This window comes from Phocoena sinus, chromosome 10, assembly GCF_008692025.1.
Source record: "Phocoena sinus isolate mPhoSin1 chromosome 10, mPhoSin1.pri, whole genome shotgun sequence".
Lineage (NCBI taxonomy): Eukaryota > Metazoa > Chordata > Mammalia > Artiodactyla > Phocoenidae > Phocoena > Phocoena sinus.
The window spans coordinates 22,519,263-22,532,117 of record NC_045772.1 but is presented as its reverse complement, the minus strand read 5'-3'; the positions used below and the strand labels follow the sequence as shown (position 1 = coordinate 22,532,117).

At 38.4% G+C, this 12,855-nt stretch overlaps 1 protein-coding gene across 15 annotated transcripts in view; it reads right to left on the bottom strand.

Annotated features, from left to right (window-relative positions):
* The window catches only part of ANKS1B (ankyrin repeat and sterile alpha motif domain containing 1B), a 1,217,724-nt gene that overhangs the window by 409,291 nt on the left and 795,578 nt on the right, over positions 1-12,855 (bottom strand). For 8 of the 15 annotated variants that reach the window (XM_032645652.1, XM_032645651.1, XM_032645653.1 and 5 more), the window contains exon 1: positions 8,455-8,658. In XM_032645652.1, the coding sequence (XP_032501543.1) occupies positions 8,455-8,658 (204 nt within the window). Of the gene's footprint in view, positions 1-8,454; positions 8,901-12,855 lie in introns of those variants that run through there. The other 7 variants (XM_032645644.1, XM_032645646.1, XM_032645647.1 and 4 more) reach the window with 2 other exon arrangements.

Here is a 12,855-nt window from a genome sequence, read left to right as displayed (position 1 = left end):
GACTATAATAATTCGACACACCCAGAGTCTAAAAGAGGTGAAAGGTGAAGCTGAAGAGCTGGGCAGGGTCCAGATCAGTAGAGGAAGTCTCCACAGAGCGAGGAGAAAGACCAGGGTCTTAGGGAATGAGTCTTTCTTGAACAGGGAATCAGGAGGAGATAGGCTATGTTAGGTAGGAGGGAAATCACACAAAACATGAAGGCATGTATTTGGCAGTGAGAGTTCTGGTCTTGGAAAAACAGAGGTCCTCTTGAGAAGTCGTGCGGAGGAGATAGAAAAGTAAGGAGAAGTAAGATAAAGAGGTCCCTCAGAGGACCAGAAGTACGACAAACCAGGAGGGCTTGGAGGGCAGGGCCCATATCCTGCTCAGTGTCTGCAATCTAACAGGGGCTCTATAGACATTTGCTGAGTGAACGAAGGGAGGAATGATGAAACAGTGTGGTTTTAGTGAATTGAGCGGGAACTTCTAAGTCAAAGCAGTTTAGTTTTAAAATCTAGGTGCTGCTGGGGGATTTTAAAAGCTTTTTGAGTCTCATTATCTTCGTTATTAGTATGGGGGTACTAATACTTACTGACAGGGATATGGTGAGAATTACATGGGATAATTTATATGAAACTAAATAAGACTTAACAATGCCATCCGATCAATATTTATTGAGAAGCTACTTTACACCAGGCTTTAGGAATACGAAGATAAATAAGATCCACTCTCTGTCTCTAAGGATCTCACTTTCTAGGGCGGAAGGCAGACATCTGAACAGATAACATAATTGCAATGAAATATAATAAGGCCTACTTTAGGCTAAGAAAAGGATGCCAGGAGTGCACAGAGAAGGGACAGTCATATAAGCCAGATGACAGAATGGCATTAGGGAATACTTCCTGGAGGAAGTGACGCTTAAGCTCAATCACGAACAATGCTGCACAGTGAGGTGAAGAAGGAAGAGAAAGGAATTCCAAACAGAGGGAATAACAGGCTTCCTCTGCAGCTGTGTTTTTCTAGTTCCTATGCCTGTACAGTTCCCTTGCTGAAAATATACTCCAGTCTGACTGATAAGAGCAAAAACACCCTCTTTGCTCTTGTCAGACTCCTGAAGGCTGGATCTTGCTCTGAATTTCCTCAGCTATTGGCTGGGTTCTCTGTAAACCAAACAGGCTTTCAGGAACCTTGCTGGAGCCACCTGCCTGATTCCTTCCTCACTTTCTCCTTTCTTCCTTTCCTTCATCCTTCCTCCTTTCATTAAACATTTACTGTGTTTACATGTGTAAGCCAGGGGTTGTACCTGGAGATATAGAGGATCAAAGCATATTTCTAACTCTCAAATCGTATTTCTAAATCAAGTGCAAGGTAGCAGCAAATGATGGCCTATTGACTAGATCTTCCTGTTTTTTTGTAAATAAAGTTATATTTGAACACACCCATTTATTTGTGTATTGTCTACGGTCACTTTCATGATACAACAGAAGTGTTGAATAGTTGAAACAGAGACCATATGTCTTCCAAAACCTAAAATATTTACTATCCGGCCCTTTATAGAAACAAGTTTGCTGAGTCCTGTTCTAGTGTTTGTGTGGGGCGGAGGTGGTGGGATAGCTGGACAAGTAAACTGGTGATATGGTGCTGCAGCAAGGTGGGGAAGAAGGGCTCCTAACCCACACGTGGAAGGTCAGGGAAGAAGTGACAGTTAACAGAAGTGACAACTAGGCTAAGAACTAAAGGATAAAAGGAATTAAGAGGGGAAGGAAGATCATTCTCAGCAGAGACGACAGCATGTGCAAAGGCAAGGCAATGAAAGAGAAAAGCAGTTCTAGACAACAGTAAAGAGAGGAAATGATAACAGATGAGGCTGGAAAATAAGTTGGGTCAGGAAGGTCATAAAGGTCATTTCCTGAATATGAAAGCCATATTAAGAATTGTATAAATATAATGTCCCTTAGGGAATTGAGAGTCATTGAAAGATTTTAAGCAGAGTAGTGCTAAAGCAAATGTGTGCTTTAGAAAGTTCACCTTGGAGTAATCACTCTGCAGTAACATTTAACACTTGTTGGACATTTATTCTATGCAAGGTCTGTGCTAAATGTGTGGTACACATACATGTATATGGAAATGTTTACTGAGCAGCTAGACGGTATTGGATGCCAGGTAGAAAGAGGTGAAGAGTAGGGGCAGCTACGGATCTATGAGAACCAATGATCTCCTCGATGGATGGACAAGTTGAGCACCACCCACCTTTAGAGGCAGGAGGAGGATTAGGGGAACAGGAGTGACTGGAAAGGTCAGTGTAATGTCACAGAACCCAAACAAACTTCAGTGAGGGAATAAATACCAATAGGGAGCAGAGAGTGAGAATCAGACATTGAAAGAGGCCAAAGAGAAATGAAGTGAGAAGAGAAAGGGGTGGGGGTGGTAATTTATCAAGAATCAGACATTGAAAGAGGCCAAAGAGAAATGAAGTGAGAAGAGAAAGGGGTGGGGGTGGTAATTTATCAAGGTTACAGCTGACTTAAAAGAGAACAAACTGAGTGGAAGGGCTGGGACGCAGGCTGGGTTACAGAAGTAAAGGACGTGACTGGAAATGAGACAACGGAGGTCATTGCCACAGTTTGAGAAATCTGTCCATTTCTCAAGCAATGAAAAATGATTGTGGCTAGATTTCTTAAAATTAGTCTGTAATTCAGCAGTTTTAGCAAGTTTTTAAATTCATGAAGTAAATTCCTCATCCCAGAGATCTGGTCATTTGATTCAATACTGGATATCAAATTATGCAAATATGGTACATGACTAAATTAAAGGCCATTTCATTGAGCATTAGTTAGGGATGGTAACTATAGTACTGAATTATTAGAAAATGGGGCAGCATATTTTAATGCTTAAATATGTAATCAGAGTAACTTGCAGGTGGAAGAAAAGGCTCTTTTGTCCTTCGTGTCACCAGATTAGAATTGTGGCTACTGTTTTTTCTGAAGGCCATTCATCCTTCTCAGATGGCCATGCCTGCACATGCCCTCATTTCTGAGTTTTCTGCCACACAAGCAGTCTTCCAAGGCTAATGAGAGCTACAAGAACAATTAATAGCTCTGCCAGCATCAGTATCATACCCTGCATTTTTAAAGAGCTCAAAATATTAAATAACAAGTCCAAAGAACATTTCTCCTGGACCTCTCATTACATTGATTTTACAGGTGAGTAAACCGAATGATACAGAAGTGAGACAGTGGGCACGAGAAGTCTTACTTCAGTCGTCTCTCACGCCACTGTGAGGCTGTTCCCTGTTATACCTGTAATTAAGCTGTTGTCTAGATAAAGAATGACTCCCTCCTGGCTTTGACTGTTGGTTACCAACAGATTTTAAATGCCAGTTGTTGAAAAAAAAAAGATTTTTTTTTCAAAAGTGGGTGTGTAACTACTGGCCTAAATGAGTTTAGAAAATTATAGCTGCACTTTCGGTATAAAGCCACCTACTCAACTCAGAGCCTAGCCTGTTTCAGAAGGAAGGCGTAGGGAGTGTGACAGGTATATTTCTCTTATGCCTCTAAATCTCAGTAATTTTATAACATTTTCTTAAACAATATTTGAAACAGGAAAACATCATGGGGGTTATTAGTCTTACCCTTTAGGGACAGTTTATTTTTCTGCTTCACAAGTTTAACTTCCTACTTGGATCATGATATGCTGCTAAGATACTCAAAAGGTCATTTTTATCAGGTCAACTGCAAATGGGGCTCTTATTACAGAAAAGTTATTTATAAGAGGAGAAAAGAAGTAAGTCTATTAACATGTAAAATGTACCACAAAAATGAAAAAAGTTTCAATTAAATACTAAAAGATCAATCTTGTTCAAATCTTTGGTTCAAATGGATGACTTCCTAGAGCTCTGTGACTCTACTTCAACGTCTAATAAGCAGTACTCACTTTGACCTTCACTAAGTTCTTTATGAATACTACCTACCCAAGTATACAAAAATGCTAATTCATGTAGGGCTCCAGGTATTATTTTTATATCTTACTCTGTGCACATTTTGAACATTTTAACAGTGGTTAAAGCACCCCTAGTCAACCTAGACGGCAACTGCCAGAAAACACAGGAGATGCTAAAAAAAATAAGTTGGTATAATTTCATTCTTCCCTCCTTTTGATTAGAGTTTACAAATATGACTGTTAGCTAGAACATGGTGAGGCTATGGGTCAGTTTTCCAAGTAATATACACTTTTTAATACAGTCTTTGGACTACAAATCTACCATAACACTGCCAGTGTTTTGATGTTATCGGTATCTTTATTTTCCATTACTCCATGCTATGATAGATTTTACCTCTTCCATTGCCTACTGTAATTTGCTTCTGAAAAAACAATTGCTGGTAAGTAATATGCTGAAGGATGGTGATTATACAGTAGGATGAGGGGCAAGATCCCCATGATGTAGTGTGTGTATACACGTGTGTGTGTGAGCACATGAAGGAATGTGTATGCATTGTGTATGTAAATAATATGATATGTCTGAGAGCAACACTGTAACCTGCTTGAGGTCAAAGACGATATATTGTTTACTGTTATATCCCTAGTAATTAACACTGTCCTTAGCATATTGAAAATGTTTAAGGAGTGTTTGTTGCATGAATGAAAGAAGGGTACTAAGGCTCTATGTTCCCACTGGCAAAACAAGGCTTCCAGTTTAAAAATGAGGCCAGAGGTCCATCTACAATAATCTGCTGTGCATCCAGTTTTTATGGGGAGATTTCTACGTACACAACATTATGCTAGGAGTGTGAGAAAGGCAAGGAAATTGAATACACAGAACTTGGACTTGAAGTGCTTCCAGTCTAGTTGGGGAGACAAGATATATACAAGTGAAAACTTAACTCCTAATTCTAGACAGTGAATCATGGCACGCCAAATGTTATTTTTCATGCCAAATACAACCACTATATGAGATCAGAGAAAAGAGAGGCTGCTAAGGACTGGAGTCCTTAAGAAAAGCTATACAAACTGGGTAGAAACGGAGTTAGATCTTAGAGGATAAAAGACAGAGGGGAAGGAAAGGAAATAGCTGTGAAGGTTGAGGGAGAGTACAAATGAGCAGATCAAGACAAGAATAGATATTAATAGTTTGAGACAAATTTTAGGAAGCAGTCATCAGACTAGGAAAAGACATGATGATCGAAACATATATAATAAGAAAGTAAATCATCATGGGCATTTTGTACAATAATCACTTCATACTTAAACTCCTTAGTGAAAAGAAAAAAGGTAATGTTGAAACAGACACATTCTATATGTGGCAAAGTTGGGGAAAACAGGTGGGATGTCAGAGGACCATGGTGGCATTCCCAGAGGCTAGTGAGTAGCAGGTAGACATGCCTAACTAGACGGGAGCTGATGATATATGACATCAGAGGGAATGAACAGGTAGAGTGGGGCTTGGATAAGTCTTTAGACAAAGGGTTTCTGTGTTGAAGTTTCAGACTTTTGATTGCAACATAGATCTGACTTTCCCAAAGTCTTAGGTGACCAGATGTACTTTTGTAGCTATTCTTTGTACCAATTTCCATTTATCTTACATTTTTAAGGTCAATACTGTGTACAAAACTATTCTGCAAACCATGACCAGTTACATAAAGAAAAAGTTTGGAATTCTGACTTTCAGATATTTTTTAAAAATTGACACATCAATAAAATCAAGAATAAGTGTTAAGAGCCCAAAGGAGAAGCAATGATTGATAGATATTTTAAAATAAATGGGGGTCCTTCTTTTCTAACCATGCCTAGAAATTGATGTAAGAAATATCTATTAAAGTTAATCATAGCCATGTGGATAAATCATCCATACATTGTGTTTATGTGTAAGGGTACATAGAACAGAGTTAACAAAAAAAATTTGTAAAGCTTTCAGTAAATATTTTGAAAGTTACTTATGTGAACCCTTTGAAACTCATATTCATGAATGGAATATTGATTAAATGAAAAATTAACTCTTGAGAATGTTTCCTAAATAAAATATATCAATGCATGGATGTACTATGATATTTCAACCAACATTAATTATATCCTTTTGATGTCTCTACTGTCTTGTTCTAAAAAGCTAATAAGACCTGCACTACATCATAGTTAATAGGAGTGTGGTGCTTGTTGCTTAGGCAACAGGATGAATAAATGCAGGTCAGAATGTGCTTCAGGAAAAACAAAAGCTAGAATATGATACTGAGTGCAGATTAAGCAAGTCCAACAGATTTTTTTCACCATTAATGAAATCTATTTCTTAAAGTTGGCTGATCATATTAGTGTACTTTAACTAAGTTCATAATTAAATAAATTAGATTATGGAGATCAAAAAATAATTTTTATAGACATAGAAATTGATTTTTTTATGATACAAGCAGCAAATAAGTGGAACAGCAGCACGTAAAGCGATGATTGGTATCACTTTTATGGTTTGCTTCATTTTCATAATTAACTCCTCTGAATGATAACTCAGATTTTTAAAGTTAATTCTGTTTCATGTAGAAAGTATTTGATTATTCTGAATTAACCATGTTTTCTTAATTTCTGAAAAATTATATACAATAATTGGAATTTTAAAAATAAAGACAATAATCTATGGAGAAGATCAGACCTTGGTTTTGTCACATATGTCCAGGATTTTTTGCCTCCTGGATACATTTTGGAGTGCTTATACATATTTCATTCATGAATGTTTTTTCCGATCTCCAAATGCTTATTGGAAACATGTTTGGTTAACCTTTGCATTGGGCTTTCAAAAAGGGATTATATTTACTCAAAAGTGTTTAACATTCAGAGGAAAGTTATGCTGAATTAAAATTTTCCAAGCAGACAATCCAGAGAATCCAAAGACCTACCTAACTTCTCATGGGACCAGAATAATTTTGGACACAGGTTTGAGGAGTGGGAATGAGAGAGTCTTATTTCAAGTAGAGATAAGGAGAAAGGATAAAGACTTATCCAAATGCGCAGTAAATATAACGACAATGAGAAGACTTTCATTCTACTCGATGGTTCCTCTAATTCTTAGTGTCACCTGTTTAGTGTCCTAAGTCTGTCCTAATTATGCTCAGTCTGTCCTAAGACTCTTATAGCAATTGAAGCAATTTCACTTTTCCCCTATTTTAATACCCACAATATCTGTCTAATCTGTGACAGTATTCTTAAACATGAGAAAAATAACAGTAGCTGTAGGTCTCATTATAAAAACAGCTTCATAAAGAGTTCTATGGATACAATTACATAGAGCTCATATGTCTTACTACATTTATGCAGCTTTAAAAGGAAAAGCTCATGGGGCACACATTTTTGGAGAAGCAGCAGAAGTTTAACAGTCTGAATAATTTTCAAATCTACAATAGTCAAGTCAAGCTTGGAGAAAATAATCTCTAATGGAAATAAAAAGACATGCCTAGCTCTCAGTACTGTGTTATCAATTTTGTTACTAATAGGCTTCAGGTGTCAGCCCAGCATTTTATTTAGAAATAGCTATTAATTGTTTCTGCAAGCCATTTTGTGTTACATGCCTATGTTATGTAGCTCTGTCTAAATTTAGGGATCAGTAATATGTGTGATGGGACCTTAAAAGCAAAGAAAGCTAATAAGGACTGTGACGTAGCTTAACAAGGGAAACTGATGAGCACTGGGGGAGGTATGTGAATGATCAGAAAGCTGTATTATGGGTCTGCACGTTTCCCCATCCTCCTTTCTCACCTATATTCGTCGCAGTGGGAAGTTTGCACATACCAGGTTTAGATTGCAGGCAGACCAGTATTCAGAAGTACATGAATGTACTTAGTCCATCAGCCTCTCTTTCTAGATACTGACAGTTAATTGATGGAAGTGTTTGCTTTCTACATAAAGTAATAAACAATACCTCATTGCTCTTCAATCAGCATGTGAAGTAAGTGAAAGCTGTCTATAATAGAACATTTGAATCAGTTTGCTAACGAACTAAAGGTCATCCACACAATTTAAACTGCTTATTGAACAATTACCAGGAAAAAAAATGACCTGCACACCGTAAACATAACAAATTGTCTAATTAACTACTAAACGCTGATGCGCAAATGAAATAATATGTGTTAGGAATCTAGAATTAACTGAAGAGTTCTATAATCTAACTGGGTATTCTGAGATTACAAATCTATAAAAATCACACAAAGAATGACAGGGAGAATATAAATGTTAATCTTCTTTCACTGCCTATAAATAGTACTCTCACCGGTTCATTCATATAATACACATGTATATGGATGCACATAGATCTCATTTCTCAGCAAGTGCCTATATGTTACACAGTAAGTTCAGTCCTAAGGGCATCCGATTTTCTAATGCGGTTACGTATATAAAATTGACCGGTTTTGGTGCAAATCAGGCTGCCTCTGAGCCGTGTAAGACACATAAGAAGCAAAGACAGACAAAAGGCAGCTCCGTGGCCACAGAGAGCATCTTACCATAAACTGCACATTGTCAAATCCATTAGCCATCAGGTGGTTCTCGTACTGAGGTAGCCCAATGCTTTCCAACCATTGTCCCACTGTTTGGACAGGGCATCTGGGTCCTGTAAGAGGATGAAGAGGGAAGCGTTTAAGCAGGGAGTAGCCGTCCACGGGGTAATAGCGGTAGTCCTGGGCTGAGAGGTGGCATTGCCACATCATGCTCCTGGGAAAGTTGCTATCAAAGGAGCCCGCCAGCTTGACAGATTAATGTTCTCAGCGAGAGAGCAAAGTCAGAAGTAAAACATAGTTTGCCAGGCAGGCTGTGGAGTATGACTTGATCCTAGCTCCACATTTCTTACATATTAATCTTTACTACCGACCAGTACGTCACACAGCCCCCAAAACCAGGCAGCAGAAGAAGGCATATCAAGCTGTCGGCTTGGGCTGGTCTGCGTTCTGTGTGATTGTTGGAGTACTCCACAATGAGCAGTGCACGGCCAGCAGCCAGAATTCTTTTTATCAAGTACTCCTACACTCATCAGTATGCAGCTCCATGCTCCTTGCTCCCCCTCGCTCGCTCCCCTTCATTACCCAGCCCAGGCTACACCTCGCATTTTCAATAATAGCCATCAGATAAGGCAGATTTTTTTTGTCTGCAAGCTGTAAGCCTGCTGCTGCTGCTTCCTCCTACACACCCATCCAACCGTCAATCTTGAATGATGAGAGCAGTCAAAACAAATGCAGAAAATAGCAAGATTCAAAAGCAAACCAAAGCGCTTAAATCTGAATTGAATCTTCATACGGGTTACACGTTACAGAGCTATTTGTTGTGGAATTTTACGTTTCAAAAGAAACACCAGGAAATGCAAAGCTTTAACTATAGCTTATAGGGGAGCTCCTGACAGGTTCCCTTTTTGCTCTTCTTTCCTTCCCTTCCCTTTCTTTTTTTCTAAATGCAGCACAGATAAATGTTTCTGATCTAAAGCTTTACAGTGTTTGGAGAACAATTATTCTCTTTCTTTACCTTGCTGTATCAAAATGAACCACTCTGAGGTATTTTTTTTTTCTTCTTGAATTGCTGCAAAATACAGAAACTGCATCGCAATCTTGAAGTCAAGATAATTCATTTCTCGTTTGCGAGGCTTCTTCCAAACAAAAATATTATTAGGCACAAGAAATCCTTTTCCTCTCTGATATTTATAACCCAGTCTACCAGGGTTGACGTTCTAAATTAGCTACAGAGGTAACATTACTGGGTAGAATATTTTAATAAAGAAGAAGAGCCCTAACCAAAAATAATTTAAGAATAACAGATGTAAATGTGTGAGTTTTACTGAATGGCAGACAGACTAATTTATTTAATAATTGAGAGAAACCAGAGATTAATAATAGAACCCATAGGAATAGATCATGGAACGAATAGACTCTTACTTAAGATTGAGAGAGAACTTGCAGAGAGGTTAGTCTACTCTCTCTTAATGCAGGAATCCCTTGTCACAGTGTTCCTGGAAGAATATCATCCAATTTAGGCTTGAATACTGCCTGTAACAGAGCTCTTACTACTTATCAAGAAGGCTCCATTTATTAGAAAGGTATTTTACTTCCTGGCTGACTCCTACTCACTCAATCCAGCTCTGCCTTTGGAGTCACACAGACTGGGAACACTGCCTTTAACACATAAAGTGTTTTAAAAATTAAAGATAACTCTCATCCTCCCCAGAACAGTCCTGGCACATAGTAAGTGCTCAGCAAATATTTATTGAATAAATGAAACATGACTTTCCTTCTTTCCCCAAACCTTATCTTTGTTTCCTTTCTCTTTTGAAGAACATTGTCAACCTCCCTAGCACACAGACATTAAACTGCAAAACATCTTGCACTCCCCCTCTCACCGCTGACATCAGTTCCCAAGTTCCACTCATCCCTCATCGTAGTATCTCTTGCATCCATTTTCTTGATTTGAATTCCTCTTTCATATTTATGGAACTGACATCTAATGTGATTTTGCTCTCTTAGTTTAGGCTCACCTGGTGTAATACAACTATGGCCTCTGTGTTCGTCTTCTTACCTCTGATTTTTTAAAATCTAGTTTATACGTGAAGGTCGCAATAATCTCTTTAAGACAGTTTTGATTATCACTCCTTGTTTAAAAACTCTGGCATGCCTTCAGTTGGCTTCAAAATAAACTCCCAACTCCTTTGATGACATTTTGGGGTCTTCATGATTTCTACAAATCCTCTAATTTTATTTCCGTTCCCCCAGTGCTCCAAGCACGTGGGATTACTGGCTTGTTTTTAATGGCAGCCTGTAACATACTTGGGTTTCTTTTATTATGTCCCCACATTTATGCCTCTTCTTTGGCTTTGGATCAGATGATATTTCCTTTATGAAACCCTTTCTAGTTCCCCTAACAGGAATGTTTTAAGTGGCATTTACAGACTGTCTATTATAACAAATATTTTTTGTCTAACATTATAGTTATTTGTGTACAAGATGTATTTTTTGAATGTAGGAATGTGTCTTGCTAATATTAAAAGTAGTAAGGATTCTTTATGTACCTGCTAAATCAAATAATGCAATTTTCATTTCACAATCCAAACTATATAAAATCTTCCTAGTTTCAGATTTAAATTTTTTAAAGTCTATCCCAAGTCTCTGAATTTTTTATTTAAAGAAGATATCTAGGCTTTTAAATAGAAACGATTGGGTTCTAGATCTCTTAAGAAGGTCAAAAGGTTTGTAGCAGTTTAGGAATCTGTTTTAAGGAATTCAGGTTGCTCAATATTACCTATATGAGAAGTTGATAGCAAGACACTATTTGTCCTTGGCCAGCTCTAAAGCTGGTACACGGTGGAGTTAAAGGTAGGCGCCAATTACAGCCTCTCCTAGGGTCACATCCACATTGTTCCTCCTGATCATTTTAAGCTATGAGTAGGTGGATAAGCTACACAAAGATCAATAATTTTTTGGTTTGGTAAAGCATATGCTGATTGGCCAGCTCCTCAAATCTCATCTCATCTCCTAAGATGCAAACCAGGGACCCAAGTACCTAGAAGAGTGCTACACACATTCTAGGCATTAAATTGCCTTTGTTAAATGAATGAACACATGACATTGGAAATGGCTTTCATGAGATTTTCATTTCTTAAAATAGAGAGAGAAGGAGAGAGAGAGTGAGAGTGAGAATGAGAGTATGAGAGAGAGAGAGAGAGAGAGAGACCTTATTTCAAGTTCCAGGCTGCTGTACAGAAACAGCTCAGAGAGAATACTGGTTACTAATCACTTTACAAATCTTTATATAGACTGACTGAATTTTATTCTTTTAACTATTCAATCATTCAGTTTCAACTCAGTAATTCTCATACGTTGGTGAAAGGTTTTAATGCAGTGGGGAAGTGAATTGGGAGAAACTGGGGTAGGAGGAGGTGGTGAGGGAGAGGAAGGAAGAAGAATGAGACCTTGAATCATGCTGTTTCTGGTTTTGTTGAAGTATTTTCTCATGAGCCAAACCACTGAAAGAACCCTTGTTTGGGTCTGAAGATCACTTTTTAAATAGTGTTTACATACATTTCTTACTTTACTTGCAATACTTTCTTGGAGTCTTAAAATTCTTAAGCATGACATCACATTATTGGGCAGGTCTCTTTATTCAACTAGAACTTCTTTAAGTTCCAAAAGGAAGATAAGAGGAGGGAAAGAAGAACTAACAGTTGTTACTCAGGGCTACTATGTTCCAGGCAGTGTGGTGTGGATTATTAGCCCCACTTACAGATAAGGAAACTGAAGTTCAGTGTATGTGATGAAACCAGGAATTTCTTTTGCATAGTCTTTTAAAAAATAATTCTGGGGGTTCCACTTCCAGAATGGCAAGGTGAGAAGTTCCATGGACCTTCTCCCCAGCCAAACAAACATAACTGGGAAAAATTGTATAAAAAACCAAAACAAAACCACCATTTGAAGTCTCTGGAAATTGTCCTAAGAACATACAGAGGATGAAGAAAGATTTATTCAAGAAAATCTACTAAAACTTGGTAAGAACAGAGAGCGTCTATGGCACTTGAGCCATGACCTGTTCCCTCCCACCCTTCCTTCCCTAGCTCAGCTTGAAAGAAGCTCCACTCTGGGTGGGTGTGCCCAAGAGGATGGGCTCCTCTCGCCTCAGAGCCCATCCAAGGGATATGGTATCTTATCTAAAGGGGCAGGCCAGCAGCATTTCTAATACCCTCCAACTCCAAGTTATAGAAGTTAAATTCCTGGTGAACACAGCTGAGAGGTCATGCGGCCTCTATTCACAAAGTGGAGGCTCTATCCTACCTGTGGGAGGCCAAGAATAGTGAGGCCCTGATTGCCCTCATTCCAGCTTGCTTGTAGGGCTGAGGTTGCATGTCTAGAAAGGCAGGCTGAGATGAGAAGACC